The 25,805-nt window shown below is 41.1% G+C and overlaps 2 protein-coding genes and 1 non-coding gene across 7 annotated transcripts; all 3 read right to left on the bottom strand.

The window, feature by feature from the left end:
• Positions 1-11,690: 11,690 nt before the first annotated feature.
• Positions 11,691-12,599, bottom strand: LOC103999409 (protein P21-like). Its single transcript, XM_009421165.3, has one exon. It carries the CDS (start codon positions 12,526-12,528, stop codon positions 11,797-11,799), a length of 732 nt encoding a protein of 243 aa, XP_009419440.2. The 5' UTR covers positions 12,529-12,599; the 3' UTR covers positions 11,691-11,796.
• A 304-nt stretch (positions 12,600-12,903) lies between these two features.
• Positions 12,904-12,976, bottom strand: TRNAR-CCG (transfer RNA arginine (anticodon CCG)). Its single transcript has one exon. It is a non-coding gene; the product is annotated as a tRNA-Arg (tRNA).
• Positions 12,977-13,668: 692 nt separating this feature from the next.
• On the bottom strand, positions 13,669-25,371 carry LOC135593828 (thiosulfate/3-mercaptopyruvate sulfurtransferase 1, mitochondrial-like). 5 transcript variants are annotated; one of them, XM_065084129.1, is made up of 13 exons: positions 25,164-25,371; positions 24,880-25,068; positions 23,415-23,474; positions 21,923-21,985; positions 19,658-19,782; positions 18,791-18,950; positions 17,979-18,038; positions 15,834-15,892; positions 15,132-15,316; positions 14,856-14,937; positions 14,247-14,310; positions 13,997-14,064; positions 13,669-13,908 (listed from the first exon to the last, which is right to left on the bottom strand). In XM_065084129.1, the coding sequence occupies exons 1-12, from the start codon at positions 25,266-25,268 to the stop codon at positions 14,017-14,019; spliced, it is 1,200 nt and encodes a 399-aa protein (XP_064940201.1). In that variant the 5' UTR covers positions 25,269-25,371; the 3' UTR covers positions 13,669-13,908; positions 13,997-14,016. The 5 variants fall into 5 exon arrangements, with proteins under 5 accessions (XP_064940201.1, XP_064940200.1, XP_064940203.1 ...); XM_065084128.1 differs by having other exon boundaries at positions 18,788-18,950; positions 25,164-25,369; XM_065084131.1 differs by lacking the exon at positions 15,132-15,316 and having other exon boundaries at positions 25,164-25,369.
• Between the last annotated feature and the right edge of the window lie 434 nt (positions 25,372-25,805).

Raw genomic sequence — 25,805 nt, 5'->3', positions numbered from 1 at the left:
CACCGGAAGCTCACCGGAAGAAGCGATTGACGCACCGAAGCAAGCTGTCCTTCGAATTGTCGTAGTTAGCACGATGATTAAGTTAGAAATGGGAGGTGATCTCATTAACTTAATCTTGGGGCAATTGGGCCCTTGAAAGACCCAATTGGGCCGAATGGATCAGCCCATTCGGACCCAGATGACTTGGCCAGAGGTGGCACCGCCCAGGGCTCGGTCTCCGAGTTTTAGTTGGGCGGTGCAACCGCCCCTGACAGGCGGTGGAACCGCCTGAGCTCGGTCTCCGAGCTCTGGCTGGGCGGTGCAACCGCCCCAGTCAGGCGGTGGCACCGCTTGAGCTCGGTCTCCGAGCTCTGCTAGGCGGTGCAACCGCCCTTGACAAGCGGTTGCTAGTCATAGGTGCCCAACAAGCCAATCACGTGAGTGATGACACGTGTGACTTAATATAGAATCTTTTTGCTTATTATATTATGACATATATCACTTTATAACTATTGCATAAATGCATACATATATTGTGATGTCCTTGGATTTGTGCAATGGGAATCGGATCGTGATGAGATCACGATAGTGAGATCGATTCACCTTTAAACACATATCATAAATAATCCCGATCATATGTTACTCGAGAGGGATATCGTGATAACCGGACAGACTGGTGTGCTGTATACCCGTCCATATGATGGATGCAGCTGGTCTCATAGCTGCTTGTGTAGGGACACCAGGGATACAGTACAGGTGCTCATTGGAGAATGAGTTCACTGATTGATCCGCTTACGGAATGCTGGATGGTTGATGATGCCTTATTGTCAGACAGCGATTCCGTAGTCCTAGTGTTGTATCTGGTCCTTAGACTTGAGACACCAAGGATGTCCTGTATGAGTGCTCCACTCTTTGATACCAGACTTATAGGTTTTGTTGTCCCAGATCTAGTACAACTGGTCATTGGGAGTGGTAGTTGACCTTACGAGGGCTATTGAGTGTCAATAGAGGATCATCCACTCTTGGCATCATGAGAGGAATATCTCATGTGTTCTTGCTCAGACAAATCCCTGGCCAGGGTCATTCGGGTTGAGAGAGAAAGAGTTCTCCGAGAGAATCCGATTAGAGCGAGACTCGAGAAGAAACCGTATGGGTCTGACAACACCATGCTCGATATACGGTCTCTGGGATATTAAATGGATGAGGGACTATAGGTACACGGTAACTGAGGATAGACAGGTCCAATGGATTGGATTCCCCTGTATCGTCTGGGGACTACGGCATAGTGGCCTAGTACGTCCGTAGTCGATGAGTCGAGTGAATTATTACAGAGATAATAATTCACTGAGTTAGAAGGAGTTCTGACAGGTATGACTCACGGCCAGCTCTATACTAGGCCTAGAGGGTCACACACATATGGTATGCATTGCGATAAATAGAGGTTCAGATATGAGATATCCGACGGAGCCCTTGTCTTATTGGATGCAGATCCAATACCCACTAGGGGAGGACCCATTAGGGTTTGACATGGGACCTCTATAAATAGGAGGGATTCAGAGCCCCATAGGCTAGAGAGCTTTTGTTTGCCTTTTCCTATTCTCCTCTCTATCTCCACCTCTGAGTAGGCCTAGAGTTTTGAGGAGCATCGTCGCAACCCTGTTGTGTGGATCACCGCTAGAGAGGAGGACGTTTGACCTCCTTCACCCTCTCCTAAGGATCTGTAAGGAAACAGGGATATACGATCTCCCTAGGTAACACAATCTACTCTATACGCGGTTTCATGTTTCGCGGATTTTTGCGTACCAATCTTCGCACGACGACGAACATCTCTTTGGGAATCGGGGATTTTGTTTTCTTGTTCTTCCGCTGCGCATGTGATGTCGCCCCAAGGATTTCCCAACAGTGGTATCAGAGCTAGGTTGTTCGTGCGAATGATTGGTTTTGAACTGCGTGTGTTGTGTTTAGAAAGAATTTTGACGTCAAAATTGTTGACGCAAAAACAAGGAAGGGCAGCAACAGTTGCTGCCCTCGATCTGCGTGCGTGCAACGCAAACGAAGGCGGGCAGCACAGGGGCTGCGTCTGCTGCAGTCGGCCGGCGGCCTGCTTGCAGCAGACTTGCTGCCAGCGGGGCTGGCAGCCCACGGGCAAAGGTGCCGCAGGGCAGCGGCGCCCGCCACCACTGCTCCCGTGGGCGAAACCCCCCCCATAGGGGCGGTCGCCCGGCGGGACAACACCGCCTGCGGAGGTGGCGGCGCCCGAAAGGGGCGCCCACCCGCAACGGCAGCGCTGCCAGCGGGCGTGCCGCTTGTAGGCGAGGGCAGTGCCCTCGCCCCGTCGCACAGGTCGCCGTCGGCAGGGTGGCGGCGGCGACAGTAGCAAAAAGGGGAAAGGGCATTAGGGTTTTCTAGGTAAAAGATAGTTTTGCCCCTCGGAATTTGAGAAATTCCAGTTTCTGTCTTTTTGTCCAAATTACGAAAATACCCCTATGAATTCAGAAATTCCCTATAATGTCCTTGATTTCAGAAAATATTAATTAATTAAAAGGTTTTGTTGATTATTTTTTTATTATTATTATCTAGTAGTCCTACATGATGATGATTATTTATACATGTGATGTATGATGTGTGGACGGATGATCATGGACCGTGTGATGTGTGTACTTGTGATTATTATTATTGAGGTCTGCGAGCCTCCATTATATTTCTCGTTTATTGTCGGGGCTACGTGCCTATGATTAAGTTGTAATTACATGAGGAGGCCTAGCGGGAGCGTGGATGCGATAGCGGGACCCACGAGACGGACGATCGTGATGCATGAAGATGCATCAAGATATTGACGGAACCGACAAGGACGAGATGAACGATCACAGGGCATGGAGATTCACCGTTGCATACATAGATCTTGATGTGAGTGATTAGGCCTATTGACTCGGGCCTAATCATATTAGGTTGTGGTCCATGATCATCTGGTGTAATTGCTTATACACACACTAGATATGTATATATATTTGCATGCGATGTAGATATATATTAAATATGTATGTGTGACATGTCATATTAGGAGACCAAATCATAGAAACATCTCTCGATAATATTAAGTCGGTAAACGTGAGACAATTAGATTGACCCACGTGGCCTTCCATCGTTATAAGTAGGAACCGATTCCCGGTGTAGGTTGAGTTGGTCGAGTCCCTCGAGACTCACCTATATCGCGATTCGCTATCTTGCTTACGACATAGAGATGTCACCGGTGACCTGACGGCATGGTATACTTAGTCGAGTCCCTCAAGGGTATATCGTCAAATCAGACTCATCTTGTAACGAAGGTGTTGACTTAACCGAGCATCATGGTTGGTCGAGTCCCTCGAGGCCATGGTGATTCGGAGGCCGAACAGGACGGGAATCACAAGGAGTTGTGATCGACAAGAGTTGCCTACCTTTTAGGCTTAGTGTGATTGGTCGAGTCCCTCGAGGTTACACTAAGACGCTGATTGGATCCTGATCCCCACTAGAAGTCTGCCGGAGACTTCCGTTTCACGTGCTGAGGGTGTCGCGTGACTCGTTAGTAAAATAGTGAGAGCATATTAAGATAGAAGTTCATATCTTGATAGTTTATTTCTTGCAAAATCTGCATGTTATTCATTTCCGCTGCATCTTTATTTTCAGAAAATGTCGCTTTCAAATCCCTTACGTGGCATACTTGATGTCAACCGCCTCACTGGTCCAAATTATACGGATTGGCTCCGTAACTTGAGAATTGTTCTCACTGCGGAGAAAATCGTGTACGTCCTTGATACAGTGATGCCTGCACCCGAAGAAGGGGCAAACGAGGATGAGATCGCTCGCTACGTGAAGTACATTGATGACTCCACTCTTGCTCAGTGCTATATGTTGGGCTCTATGACTCCTGAGTTACAGAGACAACATGAAAAGATGGATGCCAGATCCATTCTCCTACATGTCCGTAAATTGTTTGAGGAACAGGGAAGGACTCAGCGATATGAGATATCTAAGAGCCTCTTCCGCGCTAGGATGACTGAGGGGACATCGGTTCAGAACCATGTCCTAAAGATGATTGAGTGGATAGAGAAACTCACAGGTCTAGGAATGGTCCTAGAGGATAACTTGTGTGTGGACATTGTGCTTCAATCCCTACCAGATTCCTTTTCACAGTTCATAATGAATTTTAATATGAACAAGCTTGAAGTGACTCTCCCAGAGCTTCTCAATATGTTGAGGGAGGCAGAGAGTACTATCAAGAAAGAGAAGCCAGTTCTCTACACTGGTGAGACCAAAAGGAAAAGGAAAGCAGAAAGGTCCCTTAAGAAGGGAAAGGGCAAGGTCAAACCAGGTAAAGCAAAGGTTGCTAAGAAAGACCCAACAAAGGACAAAGGCCAGTGCTTCCACTGTGGTAAAGATGGGCACTGGAAGAGAAACTGCAAAGAGTACCTTGCAGAAAGGGCGAAACAAAAGCTTGATGAAGCTTCAGGTACATTCATGATCAGTCTTCATTTGTCAGACTCTTATGATAACATATGAGTATTGGATACCGGTAGTGCTTATCATATATTCAATTCGTTGCAGGTTCTAGCAAGGCCTAGGAGACTAGAGAGAGGCGAGATGGACCTTAAGATGGGTAATGGAGCAAGCGTTGCTGTAGTAGCTGTTGGCGAGGTCGCCCTACATTTGCCTAGTGGAGCTTTTATTGCATTAGATGCATGTTATTTTGTTCCTTCTATTATCAAAAACATTATCTCCATTTCATGTTTAACAGTTAGTGGATATAAATTTGTTTTTGAGAACAATGGTTGTTCGATATTATTAGATGATAAGATCATCATGAAAGGAACATTGTATAATGGTTTATTTATATTAGACATCACTCCACATATCATCAATGTAAATGTGTCCAAAAGGAAACGAGATGAGTTGAACAGTGCATACCTGTGGCATTGTAGGTTAGGTCACATCCATGAAAGAAGGATTCAAAAGTTGCTAAATGATGAATATCTAGATCCATTCGACTATGTGTCATATGCAACTTGTGAGCCTTGCATTCGTGGAAAACTGACCAACTCTTCATTTAGTGGAACTGGAGAGAGAGTCACTGAGTTGTTGGAACTCATACATAGTGATGTATGTGGACCCATGTCAACTCATGCCATTGGAGGTTACTCCTACTTCATTACATTTACTGATGATTTCTCAAGGTATGGATATGTGTACTTAATGAAGTACAAGTCCGAGGCCTTTGAGAAATTCAGAGAGTATAAGAATGAGATGGAGAACCAGACTGGAAAGAGTATCAAAATCTTCGATCAGATCGAGGAGGTGAGTACTTAAGTACAGAGTTCACTCAGTTCTTCAAGGACCATGGGATATTATCCCAATGGACACCTCCTTATACACCTCAGCTCAATGGTGTCTCTGAAAGGAGAAATCGTACATTATTAGATATGGTACGGTCCATGATGAGTTTCGCTGACCTAACTATCTCATTCTGGGGATATGTCATAGAAACCGCAGCTTACCTTCTGAACAGAGTTCCAACTAAGTCGGTAGTGTCTACACCATATGAGATATAGAAAGGGAAGAAGCCTGATCTTAAGATTGTTAAGATTTGGGGCTGCCCTGCACATGTTAAAAGACACAACCCCGATAAGTTATAATCAAGGACAGAGCGATGCAAATTTGTGGGATACCCCAAGGAAACTTGTGGGTATTATTTCTATCATCTCGAGGACCAAAAGATCTTTGTAGCTAAGAGAGCAATGTTCCTTGAGAAGGAACACATTCTTGGCGGAGATAGTGGGAGAATGATAGAATTGAGCGAGGTTGGAGAACCAAGCTCAAGTACCACTCTACAGCCTGAGTCTGTTCAGGTACCTAATACACAAGTTTCAACTTTACGCAGGTCTAATAGAGTATCCCATCCTCTTGAGAGATATGTGGGACATATTAGAGGAGAGGATGCAAAGGATATTGATCCTCAGACCTACGAGGAGGCTATTATGAGTATAGACTCCAGGAAGTGGCAAGAAGCCATGAATTCTGAGATGGATTCTATGTACTCCAATAAGGTTTGGAACCTAGTTGATGCACCCGAAGGTATTGTACCCATCAGTTGCAAGTGGATCTTTAAGAAAAAGATCGGAGTAGATGGAAAGGTAGAGACCTATAAAGCAAGGCTAGTGGTTAAGGAGTATCGTCAAAGGCAAGGTGTTGACTATGACGAAACCTTCTCACCCGTAGCAATGCTAAAATCCATCAGAATTCTATTGGCTATTGCAGCACACTATGATTATGAAATCTGGCAGATGGATGTGAAAACCACATTCCTCAATGGGAACCTCGAGGAGGAGGTGTATATGATGCAACCTGAGGGATACGTGTCCAAGAACTGTCCAGATAAGGTGTGTAGGTTGCTTAGATCCATTTATGGATTAAAGCAAGCTTCCCGAAGTTGGAACATAAGATTTGATGAGGCAATCAGATCTTATGACTTCGTTAAGAACGAAGATGAACCTTGTGTATACAGAAAGGTAAGTGGGAGCGCTATCACCTTTTTGGTGTTATATGTGGATGACATCCTGATCATTGGGAAAGACGTAGGAATGTTATCCACAGTAAAGGCTTGGTTATCTAGACACTTCTCCATAAATGACTTAGGGGAAGCATCCTATATTTTGGGGATTAGAATCTATAGAGATAGATCCAAGAGGATGCTTGGCTTGTCCCAGTCCAGGTACATAGAAACCATTGTCAAAAGGTTTGGCATGGAAAATTCCAAGAGAGGTCTCATGCCGATGAGACATGGGATATCGCTTTCTACGAGTATGTCCCCAAAGACTCCAGAAGAAAGGGCGAACATGGATATAATACCTTATGCCTTAGCAATATGGTCTATCATGTATGCCATGCTATGTACTAGGCCTGATATAACGCATGCTCTTAGTGTCACGAGCAGGTATCAGGTGGATCCAGGCTTGGAGCACTGGAAAGCAGTAAAGTTTATCCTTAAGTACTTGAGAATGACTAAGGATCTTTTACTAGTATATGGAGGTAATAGCCTTAAGGTTGAAGGCTACACTGACTCAAGTTTTCAGTCTGATGTCGATGATAGCAAGTCGAATTCAGGGTATGTGTATACCTTGAATGGAGGAGCAGTGTGTTGGAAGAGTTCCAAGCAAGATACCACTGCTGACTCGACCACAGAGGCGGAGTACATTGCTGCATCAGATGCAACAAAGGAGGGAGTTTGGGTGAAGAAGTTCATCACAGATTTGGGAGTCGTGCCGGGTAGCGAAGAGCCGATCTCCCTATATTGCGACAACAACGGGGCGATTGCTCAAGCAAAGGAACCTAGGTCTCATCAGAAATCTAAGCATGTTCTGAGGAGGTTCCACCTTATCAGAGAGATCGTGACCCGAGGAGATGTAGTAGTGGAAAGAGTTCCATCCGAAGATAACATTGCAGATCTACTAACAAAGCCGTTGTCTCAGATTTGTTTTGAGCGTCACAGGGGTCTGATGGGGATCAGACACATAGGTGATTGGCTTTAGGTCAAGTGGGAGATTGCAAGTCATAGGTGCCCAGCAAGCCAATCACGTGAGTGATGACACGTGTGACTTAATATAGAATCTTTTTCTTATTATATTTTGACATATATCACTTTATAACTATTGCATAAATGCATACATATATTGTGATGTCCTTGGATTTGTGCAATGGGAATCAGATCATGATGAGATCACGATAGTGAGATCGATTCACATTTAAACACATATCCTAAATAATCCTGGTCATAGGTTACTCGAGAGGGATATCGTGATAACCGGACAGACTTGTATGCTGTATACCCGTCCATATGATAGATGCAGCTGGTCTCATAGCTGCTTGTGTAGGGACACTAGAGATACAGTACAGGTGCTCATTGGAGAATGAGTTCACTGATTGATCCGCTTACGGAATGCTGGATGGTTGATGATGCCTTATTGTCAGACAGCGATTCCGTAGTCCTAGTGTTGTATCTGGTCCTTAGACTTGAGACATCAAGGATGTCCTGTATGAGTGCTCCACTCTTTGATACTAGACTTATAGGTTTGGTTGTCCCAGATCTAGTACAACTGGTCATTGGGAGTGGTAGTTGACCTTACGAGGGCTATTGAGTGTCAATAGAGGATCATCCACTCTTGGCGTCATGAGAGGAATATCTCATGTGTTCTTGCTCAGACAAATCCCTGGCCAGGGTCATTCGGGTTGAGAGAGAAAGAGTTCTCCGAGAGAATCCGATTAGAGCGAGACTCGAGAAGAAACCGTATGGGTCTGACAACACCATGCTCGATATACGGTCTCTGGGATATTAAATGGATGAGAGACTATAGGTACACGGTAACTGAGGACAGACAGGTCTAATGGATTGGATCCCCCTGTATCATTTGGGGACTACGGCGTAGTGGCCTAGTACGTCCGTAGTCGATGAGTCGAGTGAATTATTACAGAGATAATAATTCACTGAGTTAGAAGGAGTTCTGACAGGTATGACTCATGGCCAGCTCGATATTGGTCCTAGAGGGTCACACACATATGGTAGGCATTGCGATGAATAGAGGTTCAGATATGAGATATCCGACGAAGCCCTTGTTTTATTAGATGCAGATCCCATACCCACTATGGGAGGACCCATTAGGGTTTGACAGGGGACCTCTATAAATAGGAGGGATTCAGAGCCCCATAGGCTAGAGAGCTTTTGTTTGCCTTTTCCTATTCTCCTCTCCATCTCCACCTCTGAGTAGGCCTGGAGTTTTGAGGATCGTCGTCGCAATCCTGCTGTGTGGATCACCGCTAGAGAGGAGGACGCTTGACCTCCTTCACCCTCTCCTAAGGATCTGCAAGGAAACAGGGATATACGATCTCCTTAGGTAACACAATCTACTCTATACGCAGTTTCAGGTTTCGTAGATTTTTACGTACCAATCTTCGCACGACGACGAACATCTCTTTAGGAATCGGGGATTTTGTTTTCTTGTTCTTCCGCTGCGCATGTGATGTCGCCCCAAGGATTTCCCAACATATAGGCCACGAAGTGGAGCTCGAAGTCCTTGACGAGCTAGTCGAAGGACGCGATCGTTCCGGTCTTTAAGCCGCCATACCATGCGTGGGCTAGCCCTCTTAGAGTGGTAGGGAATACTCTGCACATCAATGCATCAGAAGTCCCGTATAGCGCCATCTTGGCACGAAAAGCAGCTACATGGTTCGCTGGGTCGGTGGAGCCATCGTAAGCGTTCAGAGAGGGGAGCTGGAAGTCCAGGGGGACTGTCAGATCTCGTATCTCGGGCGTGAAGGGAGACCCTTGGTGTATGTCCTCCCTTAGCTCTCCCCTGAACCTGTGGACCTCTTTTTGCACCTCGTCGAGTCGCTGGCTGACGAGCCGCAACTGGGCCCACAGAGATTCCAAAGAGAGTGCCTCGGGTTCCGGGCAGCCGCTCAGGTTTGCCATCACTCGATCCCCGAGTGGTAATAATGGGACCCAAGGCGAACTGGGAAGCTCCAGGGGCGGCGTGCGAGCTTGAACGGGTGGCTCCTCTTGCCGCAGTGATTGAGCGACGGACAAGATGATGGATTGCACCATGTCAGTTAGAGCTTGGACTTGATGAGCGAGGGCCTGAAAGGCCTCGGATGACACGGGCGTCGAGTCGACTGGGACGCCGTCGGGTGGTGACAAGCCCAGTTCGTTGAATATTTGCCAATATCGTCCTGAGGTCGTGGCGAGGTGTTCGTCACGATGGTCTCCGTGCGGGAGATGTTCCCGCGTGGCTTCGGTCGGGTGTGACCTCTCCGTCGTAGGCTCATCTGAGCCGCTCGGGTGATCACCCGACATTCCGGGCCCTCCTTCTAGCGCCAAAATGTTAGTGTAAACAACCTTAAGCCGTGGCCTCGGGCCCGACGCGGCTCGGTTCGGGCCTGGATGATGGGGGGATCTCCCTGAGGCGGCCTTCGAGTCCGTCTCAGTGGTCGCGTGTGGTGTCGTCGCCTCCTTCGGAAGGTGGCTCCATGCCTGGGGGCCTAGCGGGAGGTCGTTGTCCTCATACTTTCACAAAGGTCGGGTCGGAGTGCTCGTCCCGACCCCTTCGACGATCGAGTGAGTTGATGTGGAATGGGTTTTGGATGGAAAAGTAGAAGTCGAAGTCGAAGTCCAAGTCCAAGTTGAAGTCCAAGTCGAAGTCCCCTTTCCGTTCAGAATGTAAGGGTATTTATAGGGAAGCTTACTGTTTCCTGATGTGCCCGCTTGCAGGGGGCAGGCTGGTAGCGTCTGACCTTAGTGTAGGCGTGGTGTGAAGAACAAAACTTGAGCAGGGCGTTAATATGCCTTGGTCGGTGCCCCGATCTACGTTGACCTGGGAGTGTGAGGCGTTATTTAGGACGACTGACGTCATGTGCGTCTTATCGCGTTTATTACCCTTATCAAAGGGGAGAATGTTGATGGAGCCATTGAGATAGATAGATACAAACGAGCTCATATGGTCATCCCTTATCAAAGGGGAGAGGCTGCAAAGAGGTCAAACAAGCTCATATGGTCATCCCAAACGAGCAGATAGATACAAAGAGGATCACTCAAGGGATCTACAATAAGTGCGATCTTGACTTCATGTGGACCGTGACTTCGCGCAGTCAAGTCAAGCTGCTACTCCCCGGCAACTCCGCGTCCAGCTGTCGCTGATCTTTACGGGGTCGACGTGGAGCGCCCAGGTGTCGCCGGGGCCAGATGGTGTAGGGGGGCCACTGGTTGATGTCGTGGAAGGTGGCGGCGGCTTTTAGGATTATAATGTAAATTATCTAAAATATTTCCTGATATTATTAGGGTTAGAATATTCCTAAAAGTCAAAATTAATGTGGATTCTCTAAGCCAGGCAAAGGCTGAAAGAGGAAAAGGCCTCAGTTCCTCATGCACTGTTCAGGAAATAAGTATCTATAGATACAGGGAGATCTGTGATGACTTCTAAGGTATCAACCTGACCTGCTTGTTGTCATGATCTATGGCCTCAACTCATGTCACTCGATGGCATTCAATTAATTTGGATTCCCTCAGCCAGACAAAGACTGAAAGAGTTTAAAGGCTTCAGTAATTCATGCACTGTTCAGGACACAACAAAGATATATGGTCTCAGAGATCTGTGATGGCATCCAAGACATCAGATTGCTTGTCATGATCTGTAACCTCAGCTCATGTCACTTGGTGCCATCGAAATAATCTAGATTTCCTGAGCTAGGCAAGAACAGTAAAATTGTACTGATGCTTCAAATGTTATTGGAATCTGATGAGAAAACACAAGTGTGGCAGGAAGACCTATGCCTGAGCCTTTGTCTAGTTTCCCATGGAACGGAGTTCTGTTAATCTAAGATACAGTGTCATGAATACATTTAAAGGTAAGATTATTCAGTCATGAAAATATCCTCTTTAAATATTTAAAAATAAAATTATGTACATAAATGTTTTCCAGATGAGTTTTTTTTATTAAAAAATATTAAATTGATATAGGTTTTATTACTTATTGATGACCAAAAGATTTTTATTTAGTATATCATTTTGGTGGTATTTTTTCAGTGTCTTCTCTATTTCTCATTTCTTCTGTATCATTTCACAATTGTCTGATGCTTAAACATTTTTTTCTCTTCACTTTCATCAAAGACATAACGAAGGAGTCGCAAAGTCAAAGTCAAACTTGGACGATTTGGTAGTGTACCAAAAAAGTCTGCATCTTCCCTTTCCCCACGGCAGCGCTCAATTCAGCACACAAATCCGAGGCACAAAACCTCTTACGTCCCTGAAGCCTTTGGGATCACAAAACTCACAGCGATCCGGCCGAACCTCGTGGGGTACCCATCGGCCGGCAACGACGAGACGGAGGGGCAGAAAATGACCTTGTAGTCGCCGTTACCGGGGCAAGTGAAGGTCGAGGTGGCGTCGTCCTTCGGGTAGCTGTAGGCGTCGGGGCAGTTGCTCTTGAAGAACTTGGAGTAGGTGGTCGGCCCGCAGCTGCCGGAGGTGCAGCAGTACTCGTCCGTCTTGAACACCGTGCATGGATTGTTGCAGCCGCCCGGGGTCCTCAGCTCGGCGGGGCACCGCCCATTGATGTCCGCCGAGCACCGGATCGCCCTGCAGCTACCGAACTCCATGGGCACGTTGAAGCCGTCAACGAGGGAGACGTCGAAGTTGTTGAACTGGCCGACCGCGAACTCCGCGACGGTGTTGGGTGGGCTGCCGTACCCCTTGCAGTCCAAGACGCCGCCGCAGTCCCCGGTCTGGCAACTTCCACTGCCGCTTCCGTCGAAGGAGCAGCCGGTGCGAGCCCAGATGCGGCCACCGGTCGTCCCGGGGTTCACATCGAGGACCCAGGTCTGGCCTTGGTCAAGCTGAAGGCCGCCACCCGGCACGGCTGCAGGCCAGACGGTGAAAGGGCACCCGTTGACGATCTCGAAAGTGACGGCACGGGAGAGGGCGAGGAGGAGAGCGAAGAGGAGGAAGGAGAGAATGGTTGATGAAACCATTGAGATCAGGAGAGGCTGCAAAGAGGTGAAACAAGCTCATATGGTCATCCCAAACGAGCAGATAGATACAAAGAGGATCACTGAAGGGATGTACAATAAGTGCGATCTTGACTTCATGTGGACGGTGACTTCGAGCAGTCAAGTCAGGCCGCTACTCTACGGCAACTCCGCGTCCAGCTGTCGCTGATCTTTTCGGGGTCGACGTGGAGCGCCCAGGTGTCGCCGGGGCCAGATGGTGGGCCACTGGTTGTTGACGTGGCAGGTGGCGGCTTTTAGGATTATAATGGAAATTATCTAAAATATTTCCTGATATTATTAGGGTTAGAATATTCTTAAAAATCAATAAAACAAAACTTATAAAATGAGACACAAATACGATCGCGATGGGACTCGAACCCACAATCTCCCGCTCCGGAGGCGAGCGCCTTATCCATTAGGCCACGCGATCCCAATGTTGTTTTGTTTTAAATAAAAACATATTTATATAAATTCCATCAACATTCGTGACAATACCCATCAATTTGATTGTCGGAATATTTTTATAAAATAAAAACAAAATGTATTCAATATCATCATGATTAAATTTTTAAAGATCATTAATATCAACTAAAATTTACACATCTTATATATAAACACGTAAATTTTTAGGGGTAAAAGCTAAGCTTTATATATATATATATATATATATATATATATATATATATATATATATATATATATATATATATATATATATATAGATAGATATAGATATATATTGAGCTCTTCATTTCTGTAGGTCAACTCTCTGTCAAATTGTCAAACATTATCGTTTGTGTGTGTTGACAATAACATGGACTTCAGGAGGATACAAAGGAAACTTCATCTGGACTTTGTTTCTACCACATCAATTATGGCCATGATTTACTCTGAAAAGCATGTCATCAAACAGAATTCAACTACAAAACCCTAAAATATCCAGCCTGTTCAGAGTAGGTGCATCAATGACAGCTTAAAAAGAAACAGTAACGGAGTAATGCATACATGAGTTGTCAAGATGAACAACAGCAGACATTCGTTAAGATGAAACATGGGGTTCTTACCAACCAGAGGTGATGCTGATTTATCGATTCATCCTCCATTTGAGGATTATAGGTACTATTTAATAACTAAAGGACATTGCTTTATTACCAATAACGTGTTCAAAATTTTCGCAATTATCTCATGTACAAATAAATAAGCATGTCCTCCCTCTCATGATCTGCTATCAGAATGATAGATGGTTCCATCCAAACATCTAAGAATTCAAGCAGTGGTGACAGGGGTGTCAGGTTGTGATCCCCACTCGGTCCAGGATCCATCGTAGACTGCGACATCAGTCTTTCCAAGCCGATGCAAACCCTAAAATTCCATGAATTTGATTGATTATCACTATGCCAATGTCAAATTTTGTAGATAATCATTTTTTAACTGAAATGAAGTAACTTACTAAAGCAAGTATGCAAGCAGTCACACCAGTACCGCAGGAGGCAACCACAGGTCGGTCCATTGTGATTCCTGCAAGGATGAAAGAAAGATATGACTTCCCAGTGCAGCGAGGAAGCAATTCTCTATCTTACAAAAGGTGCAAAGTTCTTTTTTCCAAGATCATTGTTGACTCGAGAAGTACAAGTGACCCTGATAAATTACCATATGCAAGATTTACATTTGGATATTTACATGAAAATATTAAAACTTACCTGCTTCCTCGAATCTTTTGGTAAGTTCATTTGCAGGCAAGAGCATTTGTGAGCTATCCAGCATCTGCAGAAAAGGTACACTGTCTCATTGAAATCCCACAGTAAAAGATTTATTATTGAATTTCTGCAGAGGTCAGTCAAAAAGAAAATAGTTTAAAGCTAGGCAAGGACCCCATTTGTTGTAATACAGTTCCTAGTTAAAACAAGGTGTAGGTTTTGCTCTTAACAAATGGCAAAGTCTTTTGGCGGCATCCCTTCATGTAACAAATAAATTTTTAGATCATACAGAACTCTGGTGTAAAAATAGTTAGGGTCCATAAATCAGTAAAATGCATTATGATAAGGTTTTATCAACCATCATACCCAGTTGGGGAACACAAGTATCCAGAAGGTTAAAATGAATAATTATAAGATGAATGACGAATCTGTGCCTCAACAGAAAAACTTGTCTCGGGTCTAAGGCCAATCATTTGCATCAAAATAAATGCTTATTTAAAATATAATTCCAGTTCTGTAACAAGAGGTGATGGAACTGGTGAAGATATCATGTCAACCCATAAGAAAGAAAACATAGTAAACGACAAAAAAGTGAAACTTATAAATTCCTACCTGGCCAAAAGGAATGCATTTGCTGCCAGGAACATGACCAGCTCTGATTCCCTTCCGTGGCTCAGGAGCTGCACCGTCAAATCTGGCATGCATTCAAGACATCTTTTTTATTAAATCACTTCTCAGTATGTGGTGGTTTATATTTTGATCAAAAGCTTTATGTACCACTCTGAGAAGAAACAGGTCAAGGAAAAATTAGGGACAGTATTATAGTGGGGATCTGAAGGCACAAAATATTATAATTAGAAGGAAAAAATCTCCATGTATGAGACCCACTCTCAAAAAATGTCACAAAGTCTCTCATCTTTGTTGTCTTCCAGGTTGTTCTGATTGACCCATAAGACTGCTGATCATCTTCAATTTCCAACACTTGCATCCGATGATTTGACAAACGTTTAAGGAGTAGGTTTCGTTGGTAGTTCATGGATTTGATATTGGTTCTTGGCTTGCGAATAAACATCCTATTGGGCATCAGGTCTTCAACATCTTAATAAGATCAAGTCCTTTATAATTTTTCAGAATAAAGAATTGTAGATTCCAACTATAGATAACAAAAGAAATAAGATTAGAGCAGAATGTCAATGATGTCCAATACGTGTGCAATGGGCACAGACATATAAGCAAGTTAGGTTCAATGTAACTGAATTCAATGATTTCATGTTTATTTGATTGGAGCATTAATTTGATAGGATAATGAAAAGTTGAACACAGTTGAATCAAAAAATTTCAACCAAAAAAAATATATATCTAAATTTCTTACAGAAATCACAAAAACATCATAGGGCTGTAGATTTCCAGAAAGTCCTCTGGCCAATCTGACAATAAATCAAAATTTATGATCCAACGTTCAAAGGAAGGACTAGAGTATAATGTGTCAAAAAAAAATCAAGGATGATTTACAGCATGTCAAAGTATTAAGCTAAAAGCAATTATATTGAAATATTATGACTTAAACAAGACAATATATTAAGAAGTTACCTCGCCTTTGAACGTGCATCTATATGCTGATATGCTTGTCCTTCTATGTTTTGCTTAACCTGAAACAAGTAATTACATTTGCTTTGTGCTAAAGGCCATTACCAACAACAATGTACAGAAAGAACTATTGTCCAGCCCACAAAGAAAAAGAGAAATCTTCACAAACTTTTCCATATACATTAGAACTTAAGCTAAAGATAGAAGCATCGATACCAATGAAAACTGTACGAGGACAGAAGGGTAATAAACACCAGCATTTGGGTTCTGAATACTACAAAGCACCTAATTATTTTAATAGGTTCCTCCAAGACAGCCAGAATCAATTATAACTTGGACAAAACATGGACTACACTCTTATGTTATAATATTTGCAACAAGTACATCTGAAAGTCCGAAAGTTTGGAAAATAGTAAAACTTATTCCCAGGAAGATACAAACAATATGAAATTAATGCCTAAAGAAAAGCCTAAACTATACTAGTTAACAAAATTATTTAATCTAACTTATATAGTTGTTAAGTCCTAATCCAGCCATAGCACTTTTCAGCCCAAGGAATACCGTTTCTCCAAAGCAGTATGAAACGAATTGCATGTACCAGTCTGCAGTGAGCTGGTATGTGGACCTCTCCCATTACAAGTAGTCTGGTGGTCTGGCCATATGAAAAAAACACACGTCGCATCGCGAGAACCTCCACTGCACACCACCCAATGCAAAGCCACTGCCTACTCAGTACGTGTCTCTTCTCCTCTTCCTCCATTGCCTCCACTCCTTCCTCTACCTTTTTCCTCCTATTCCTCCACCACCTCCTCTTCTTCCTGTCTCTTCCTTTTCTGCTTTCTCCGCTGCCTCCTCTTCTTCCTTCCACCTTCCTTCTCTTCCTCCACTGCCATTTGTTCCTTCCTCTTCTCCTCCTTCCTCTTCAAGTCACACCATTACATAATGGTCCGACCAAAGACCTAGACGAGTTTGGTACCCCGAAGCAATGTTCCTTGTTTCAGCCACAATAACTTGTCAAGATGAATTAGATTTGTCCATCTAATGTGTTCAACATGTTCTCAAAGAAGCCGTGAATCAAGTGTAGCATGCCCTTGAAAAGAATCCCATCCAAATCTAACAATAAAACATTCCAACATTTAAGCAGTAAAGAATATAAGCATAGTTACAATCTCAGTTTCCTCACATCTGCATGGGATTAAATTATAGAAAAGGCTTTTTTCCTAGAATGAGATCACATATCAGCCACCAACTAGGAAATTTCAAAAGTATATCCTATCAGAACATAACAGTCGACACCAACTTACAAAAATTACGTCTAAGTCTAAGCCTACAAGCTAACTCAAATCACTAGAAAGGGAAACGATTATCTGAAATAATTAATTTACAAATGGGCTTGAGTGCAAGCCTAACAGTTAAGTTGAGACCACTATAAATGGTTGGAACCAAGGAATGGAGCAGACAAGACATGGCTGGCAGCAGGATACAGAAATATCATTGGGTCAGAGCAGACAGATAAAACTATATGGAGCAGCAAATGGAGGCACAACGAAAGGGTAAAGTGGCCCAGTAGCAGGGAATTGTACAAACAACAGATGATGTACACAGAGAGAGAAACCATGAAGATTATCATAGGACAGATGCAAATCTCTCACAACAAAAAAAGTGAAGAGCAGTTATAAGGAATAAATAAATGTTGTAAACAAAGAAGATGGAGGGGGAAGTCAAGAATCAAATACACTCCAATCCATTAATTTTCTGAAACTTAGCATTAACTCCCATAGGACCCCATTTCATCTCTCCTTCTATTCCTCAATCCATTAGTTTGGTCAACAATTGTACTGCATATTATTTTTTTGTTTTTTGCTTTAAGACATCCAATCTGGGAGCACATGATTATCCTGTTATAATTAGTAGTTTTATCATTAGTTTTATTAGCTTTTCTTTAAAGCCAGGAATAGTCTCTGTTTGCAAAGATTAGGTTGTGTATATTGATCCTTTGCAGATTCCATGTAACATTGTATGTGCATGAACAGGCACTTATATCTGTCTATTCATTCTTCTGTTGGATGACAATTTCCTAGCAGAGCAAGTGTCTGGATGCAATTTACGTAGTTTGAAAAATATGTAGTGGAAACAAATAGTACTTACCTGTTCAAGCTTCCATACAAGATGAGGCTGAAACTTTGCTTCAAATGTTGAAGATCCAACCTGCATAGGATAACTTAGAGTTGTACAGTATCACAATTCCGTATCAAAACGAGACACTCGGTTAAAATAAATAGCTAATATCAAACATTCTCATATTTTGGCACAGGAACAAATGTTAGGCATTTGACTGTTGTCATTAGCAGATAAAGATAAACATTTCACAAAATATGACTTGTTCTGAAGATTTTGTGAATTAGTCAGTTTTAAGACCAAAATCACTAGTAATAGGAAAAATTCCTTTAACTTCATTTGTCTTTTTTTTAACAGATTATCTTTTCCTTTTTGCTATTATATAAAACATAAAGAACCAACATGCAGATATAGCTTCCACGAATGAAGATGCAAATATGGAGAACTCAGAGAAATGTACAAGATAAATTTATTAACCTCTAGCCTCCATTTTGATAATGTTTCCCTCCCACACCCAGACAAACACACAAATTCATTTGCTTTTGTATTATAAGTGATTAAATGATTTATGACTAAACTGATTCACAAATTGCAAAGTTTAAACATAAATACTAAATCATTGTCCAAATAATCAAGTGGATTTAAAAGGCCAAATCAACATGGCACATAGGGAACAACAAAGAAATTATGAACAAGCTTGAGATAATGGAGACAATATGCGGTCCACAAAGCAAACAAAACATTGCAACAGACAATTATATTTTAGAAACAAATATAAATATGAAAACCAACAAATTGACTAATAATATTCTTTAAAAGGCTTAGATTAGTAAACATACCACCTTTCCATGATAAACCTTTTCAATTACTTCACTAGCTGCACTAGCTTTTAAAATTGCATCTCCAGAGGCACTGGACTCGACATCATATCCGGAAGCACGCCACTGCGGCAAGCCTCCATCCAGCACCCAAACCTTATCATGTCCAAAAACTCTGAACATCCTGCAGTCAATGTTATAAATCTGTAAATATAACTTGGCTCAGATAAAGAGAAGAATAAGTTGATCAATAAGTTAATATTAGAAGTTTCCCAGTTGGTAGATGCTATTGACCCAAAAATATTAATTACATATTACTAAATAACTATTTAAACTTAAACTATTATTCTCTCAGTTTTAGATGAATATCTACTTTTGGGCCAATAACACGAGAACCAGTAAATCTACAAGCATCATTCTTTTTTCTGTTATTTGTTTGCTTAACTTCTCAATCATAAATTAATCAGTTAGTACAAAAGTTGAACAAAATAATTATAAAAATTGTTGAAGCCTGACCAACTGATCCATATCATCTGATCCCACTGATGCAATCTGATCCCAGAAAATTTTCATATGACTAATCCTATTTCCATTCCTGAATTCTAAAAACCTTGAGCACCACCATATGGCCGAATCTCATGTAATCTATTTGTTTAATATAAAACACGAAACTTATTTTGCAATAATTATCTTCACAAACAAATATTTGTAAAATTTATAAATAACTAATAAAGTTGAGTAAATATTTCAAATACAATTGCATAATTTATCAAAGTTCTGCAATATGATACTTACCCAATAGTATAAACATCCTCTTGCTTATCAGCTTTAGATAAAACTATTTTATCCAAAACAAACACAAACTAATTTCCATGTTAATATATATCTTACCACCACACACGAGCAGCACTGAATATTCCCTTTCCATCATAAACAACCACCCCATCTGTGTTATAAATCCCAAGTGCAGAAACTGCAGCAGCAAAAGCTTCTTCTGATGGCAACATATGTGGCAACTGATTCATATTACTAGTGTTAGTTGCTATCCATGTTATAAGTACTAATCAATGGAGGAAAAAAACAAGTGATATCTACTGAACCAAACATTTGACTCAGGACAACTGAAAAGATGCACTATATAGATGGGTATAGCATAATCTTTACCTTCTTTTACAGATCATGTTGCGAAACGATGAAAAAGATATTAAAAGTTCATTGTCATTAGTATATATAATCATTGCAACTTTATCTTTCTTTAATTGCTTATGTCCAACTTTATGATAAAATGGATTATTCTTTAATCTGGAACCGATCAGAAGCCATTTTATATCTATCTATTACGAAACAGATATTTCGTGGGCAATCCAAAATAATTAAAAGAGAATGATAAGTTTATAGCAAAAGTCATGTTCTTTTTTAAAAATTACCAGTACCAAAATTATGAAGCTAGAGTTGGCTATAAGAAACACGAGCTCCCAAATGAAAGAAAATGGAACTGGATGAACTGGAAATGAATAATTTGTTTACAAGTTATTATCAAGAAAATACAGGTTAATTTACTGATGAAAGTTAAAAGGTGGAGAAAGGATCAAAAGAATGACCAAAATGAAACACTGTAAGATAACTGCTAGCTGCAATTAAACAGGGAAGAGATAATATAAGAACTTTTCATCATAAGGACATTAAATCTTGATAATTTAAAAAAGATATCTTGTTACAGAATATTTCTTCCATACGATTGAATTAAAATAAATCTGGATCCTACAGTAGCCATTGATACACCAAGATTTGCCTGAGATCACCACCATCCTGACATATCCATTACATTTAGGAAATTTTCATACTTATCCCTCAATAATTAAAGAACAACAAAAACATCCATCAAGTTGGTTTCACATATATATCCTCCCAAATTTCAACATTAACAAATATATACCTGATGTTAAATAATATGGATAGGCTGTTAGAAACAAGTCATTAGTTGTCAGAGTGACCAAAATGCCCTTTCTAAAAAGAGAACCTGCATAAAATAGTACATGTCCAACCTAACCAAGGACAATTCCAAGGATTAGGTTCGGTTGATTGATTTGGTTAAATTTTATCCGTCCCATTTCAAATCATCATACATGTCTTATTTCAAAAATTTTCCTGCTTCAAGGTATATTCATCATTCCCTACTCTCAAGGAATATGTATGAAAGTTTCCCTTACAATTACACATGTAGAGCAACTGGGTGTTCCATGTATACGATACAGCCATTTCACATTTTTAAGTCACTTTCTGGACAGTTCTACTGAAACATAGGATGAAAGCAGGTCAGCTAAGATCTGTCCAAAACTGTAAAATATGCCTCAAATGGAAATCTATTACTAAAAGGTCATGGAGAAGCTCTCTTAGATTACATTTGATAAGGTCCATTTAATTTGACCTCATTCATATATATCAAAGGAGTCATGTTTCTCTTTTTCTTGTCACTTTTCTTCCTGCTTATTTCCACTGCTCTGTCCATGATTTCCGTTGTGAATATGTCCTTTCTTGGTTTAAGTATGGCCTCTTTATGGTCTACACTATAGTCACTATCCCACTTATTGTCTTTTATCATTCATGTATAATGGCGGAAAGCCAGTGCAGAATTACTGTTTAATGCCAAAACATCTGCTACCTACTGTAAGGACCAATAGCACGCTGATAATTAGATAAAACTTGTGGTTTTGATCTAAAGGATGTAAACACTATAAAAAAAGTGTTCTTAGTTCATATATCCACATAACATATATACATATCTGACATACACGTATACGTGGACAAATATATATTAAACATTATATTGATCATATTTGTGGATATACACATCTACATATATGATTATAACATACAAGAAGTTCGGGAAAAGAAAACCTTTGGTCAAGATCACAACAACAAACAAGAAAATATGCACTTGTATTCACCTATGTTTATAAGCATGCAAGTATTACCATAATCCACAGAAGGAAAAGCTAGGGGCAGTTGCACGGGCAGGATTTGTGTTACCAAGAGAAATTACTCGTGTGCATGTATAATTTGCAAGGACTAATTTTCAGTATTTGCCCAAAACAAGCACTTATCAAATCTAAACCACAAGAAAATCAATGTAAAAATCAGGAAATTTCATCTTACATTAGATGTTCTGTCTGATATTCCATCAACATCGAAAAACAATGCACCAGGTATATGAGCCATCTGAAAAAGAAAAGATGAAAAAATTATAATACTAAAAAACCCTGAAAGTAAACAAATAAGGCACAGAAATATACTCCAAGCTTGTATAGAGAAGCTGAAGAAGATCACATTGCCAACAGGATGAATGGACCATTGACACTAAAAACAACTGGCACTTATACTGACTGAACCTTAATAATTTTCCATGATAACTTTAACCTTATTCACCCACAACCCCTAATTTATAGACAATACAATCCTTTAAACCATAGCTAACAAGGATTTAAATCTCAGCCTGATACCAGTTTAGGTAACTACCAGACCAGTATGGACAGGTATACCATGCAATACAATTACTTATACCACATGATATCATGAATAAAATAACAAAAAATGAATAGCAATAAAATGGTACCAAGCTATGTGTTTTGACAATGGCACTTGATACTTGATAGGATTGGTAAACACTGGTCTGTACCAATTGGTACAGCTGAGCTTCGAGACCTTGATTATTACATTATCTTCAATCCAATAATCAGAAGAAGAAAAAAAAACCCATTTTGATTCCCTGTTAACTTAGGGGGTTGTAGAAAAAAGCGGAATTTAATGAGTTTACATGGCAGTTGACCGATATTACAAAGTGTGTCCATCTGGGCATCATGCTTATAATTTTTCAGCCAGTTGCAGTGCTCAGCTGGCTGTACTGCTTCGCAGACAATGGTTATACCGCATAAGGGCCATGAGGTCCCATATGCATTTTGCCTAAATTTAGATCGAGACATCCCAGATCTGATAGATACAAGTGAAGGAAACAGATGCAAAGTATCTGCTTAAAAAACTATCATGTATGGGCTGATGAGGTATGAAATATTGTTAGGAACTCCTAATATCCTAAACAAAAAAAAAAACAGTTTATGGCAAATATTAATAGTCACACCCAGTCAAAGTAGTATATTGGCTTAAATACTATATATCATTGATATAAATTTGTACGAGAAAAAAACCAATGCTATCAATCTAACAGGTTCTTTGATAGACATTAGCACTAAGATTAAAAAGGATGCATGAACACCAAACACATTCATCATATATATCTAACAGTGCAACATCACAGCAACGAAAAATAAAAGTTGACTGCTGGTCATAGAATCAAATAAACCAATATGTAAAAAACCAAAAATCCAAATGTAAAAGAACTAAGAACAATAGCAATTTTTAATCAATTATTTCATGCTCCAGAAATAGAAAGTTGAAAACCAATTATCATGCAACTATATGAGTAATACGACCACTACAAACAAGTTTTATGTTGCTTCATACGTCAGATTTATACTTATCCTCAGGCACTACAAGGGCTTAACCATGATCAAGCTTATTATAAGAAGCAATAACAATATATAGACTGTTAAACAGAGCCGAGAAGAGAAAAAATCGCTAACCATAAACAAACCTGATATTCTTGGAAAGGATTCCTTTGCTCATCAGGCATGTACCAAGAGGCATCTAGTATCTGAAAATAAAAAACATGACAACCAAACAAAGATCAGATCAAATAGCATAAATTGCAAATACGTATTAACATGAGTAGCCATACGTATTTACTTACACATAAAATTATGTACACTAAATACATATGCTTATTAATTAAACTGAAGCTGATGACAATAAGAAGACCTGGTTGACAGAGACATGTTGATTGATAAGAAAGAAGAGCTGTGTATGTTATTGTAACATTAAAACTTGAATATCACTTGTAAATCTCAGTAAACACAAACCAAGTCAAGAGATAATAAAATACATGGGAAAAAGACTTACTAATAATGGCTGCCAATCAGTTTGCCATATAAACAATGTAGTTCTCATCAAGCAAAATATCAAGAGGCTCATGTGCGAGATTAAATAGTTTTTTGGCAGTATAGCGCCTCAAATTTCCACATGGATAAGGCAATAATGGTTAGCAGACTCTGGGTTGATAAATTGCCCAGTGATCTCAACATACAACACAAAAAGGAATACCCAAATAAAAGCAAGCAAGAAAGAATTATGATAACGAACATCCATGTAAGGAAAAACTATCATGGGACAGAAACCAAGATATAAAGCAAAGCTCTTCTACAAATTGATTATTGAGTAGAGATAATGAAAGCATATTAATGGAGTCAAGTTTTCACTATAGTTTACTTTAGTCTACTTACGATAACAGAGGTGAACCAAAGAATTGTTTGGCCTAGTTGGGGTTATGTTTACCTTACTTTAAACTTTAAAGGCATCTAGAAGATTGTGTTTTAACTTGTATTTGCCATTCTGAGAGAATACTTGCATTTGAATTGGAATCGATGTTGACTGATGGGAAATCAGTTAGAAATTACTTGAGGTTCTCATTTGATGACCTTTGCCGAGTTTCAGCATGGCGCAGCTCATCAGCATCACTGTTCCAGCAGCTGGGCAGCACTGTTTGTGCTACCAAGAGTGGTCCTTACAAGCAGCAACTATTTATTGGAAAGCTGCTTGGCACGGCAAAGCTGATGCCAAGTAGGCACTCAGCTGGCACTGGTTGTGCCAACAAGAATGGAGTCCTTAAAAATAAATGGTTGTGAAGCTCGGCAATGGGGATGCACTCAGCTGGCACTGGTTGCGCTAACAAGAATGGAGTCCTTAAAAATAACTGGTTGTGCGGCTTGGCACAGTGCCAAGCCGCACTGTCTGATGCCAAGAAAGCAGCCCTCTAAAACAGCAAATATTTGCGGGAAAACAGTTTGGCATGGCACAGCTCGTTGGCGCCGGTGCCAAGACGGCACTCAACTGGCACTGATAGTGCTGGCGAGAACGTAGTCCTCAGACAGCAACTTTGTACAGCAGAACTGTTTGGCAGAAAACACAATTGTAAATGGAAAAAACTGATGTTAGGAAAGCACCTTAACATCAGGCTGTCTAAGATTAGCAAGAAGCCAATCGGCAGAAACAACCGGCTCACAATGCGCTACTGTATGAATCGCAGACGTAGTCGCCCTCAGGCTCGTGGAAGCAAATTCAAAGCGCCGGACGGACCGAGTAGATGGACTAACCAGAGATGACAAGCCGGAGCGGCCACTACTCACTATTCTCTGCGAGCAAAAAAAAACTCGCGAATCAAGAACAACCAGAACCGAGAACAAGAGATGGAAGACCAAGGCGATCAAGAATCGCCGCAAGAATCAACCTTGGAGAAAGCGTTGAAAATCTTTCTCGAATCGTGGGCAGCGCAAGCCGAAGAACGGATCGGTCGAAGCACGGCGAGTGTTCTACTCAACAGAGACGATGCCATCGCGGGGAGCGAGAGCGAGAGAGAGAGAGGGAGCACGCGGGGGCCGATCTCGAGCGTTATCTGTCGAGGGTTTGGAAGAACCCCTGCCTTGATAGATGGAAAAGAAGAAGAGGAGTAATATTGGGCAATTTATCATAAAAATCCTCTACTATTAGGCTTTTATCAAATGTGCCCCGTAATTCGTTTTTAACGAGGGATAATTCTTTTAAAATTAGTTTGATAAATAATATCTTTGAATCGGACCGTTTCAAGCTATAGATCCATTCGGATCATTACGATTCAGGTCAGATCCATTCGGATCAGTTTAAATTGGATCGGGTCGAACTTTGTTAAATTTACGAACGAGTGTAACTAATGTATTTTCATCAAATTAATTTAATTTTTTTTAAAACATGATACTAAGATACTAATATTATTTTTTTTTAATTTTTTATGATTTTAGAATGAATAAATTTTAAATAAGATATTTTTAAGTTGAAGTGATGATCGAATTTAACTTGTTAAATTTTCATCAAATCTTCCTAAACTTTTCTTGAA

The sequence above is a fragment of the Musa acuminata genome, chromosome BXJ1-9 (assembly GCF_036884655.1).
Source record: "Musa acuminata AAA Group cultivar baxijiao chromosome BXJ1-9, Cavendish_Baxijiao_AAA, whole genome shotgun sequence".
Classification (NCBI taxonomy): Eukaryota; Viridiplantae; Streptophyta; class Magnoliopsida; order Zingiberales; family Musaceae; genus Musa; species Musa acuminata.
The sequence above is the reverse complement of the archived record's forward strand: the minus strand, read 5'-3'. Positions and strand labels throughout refer to the sequence as shown.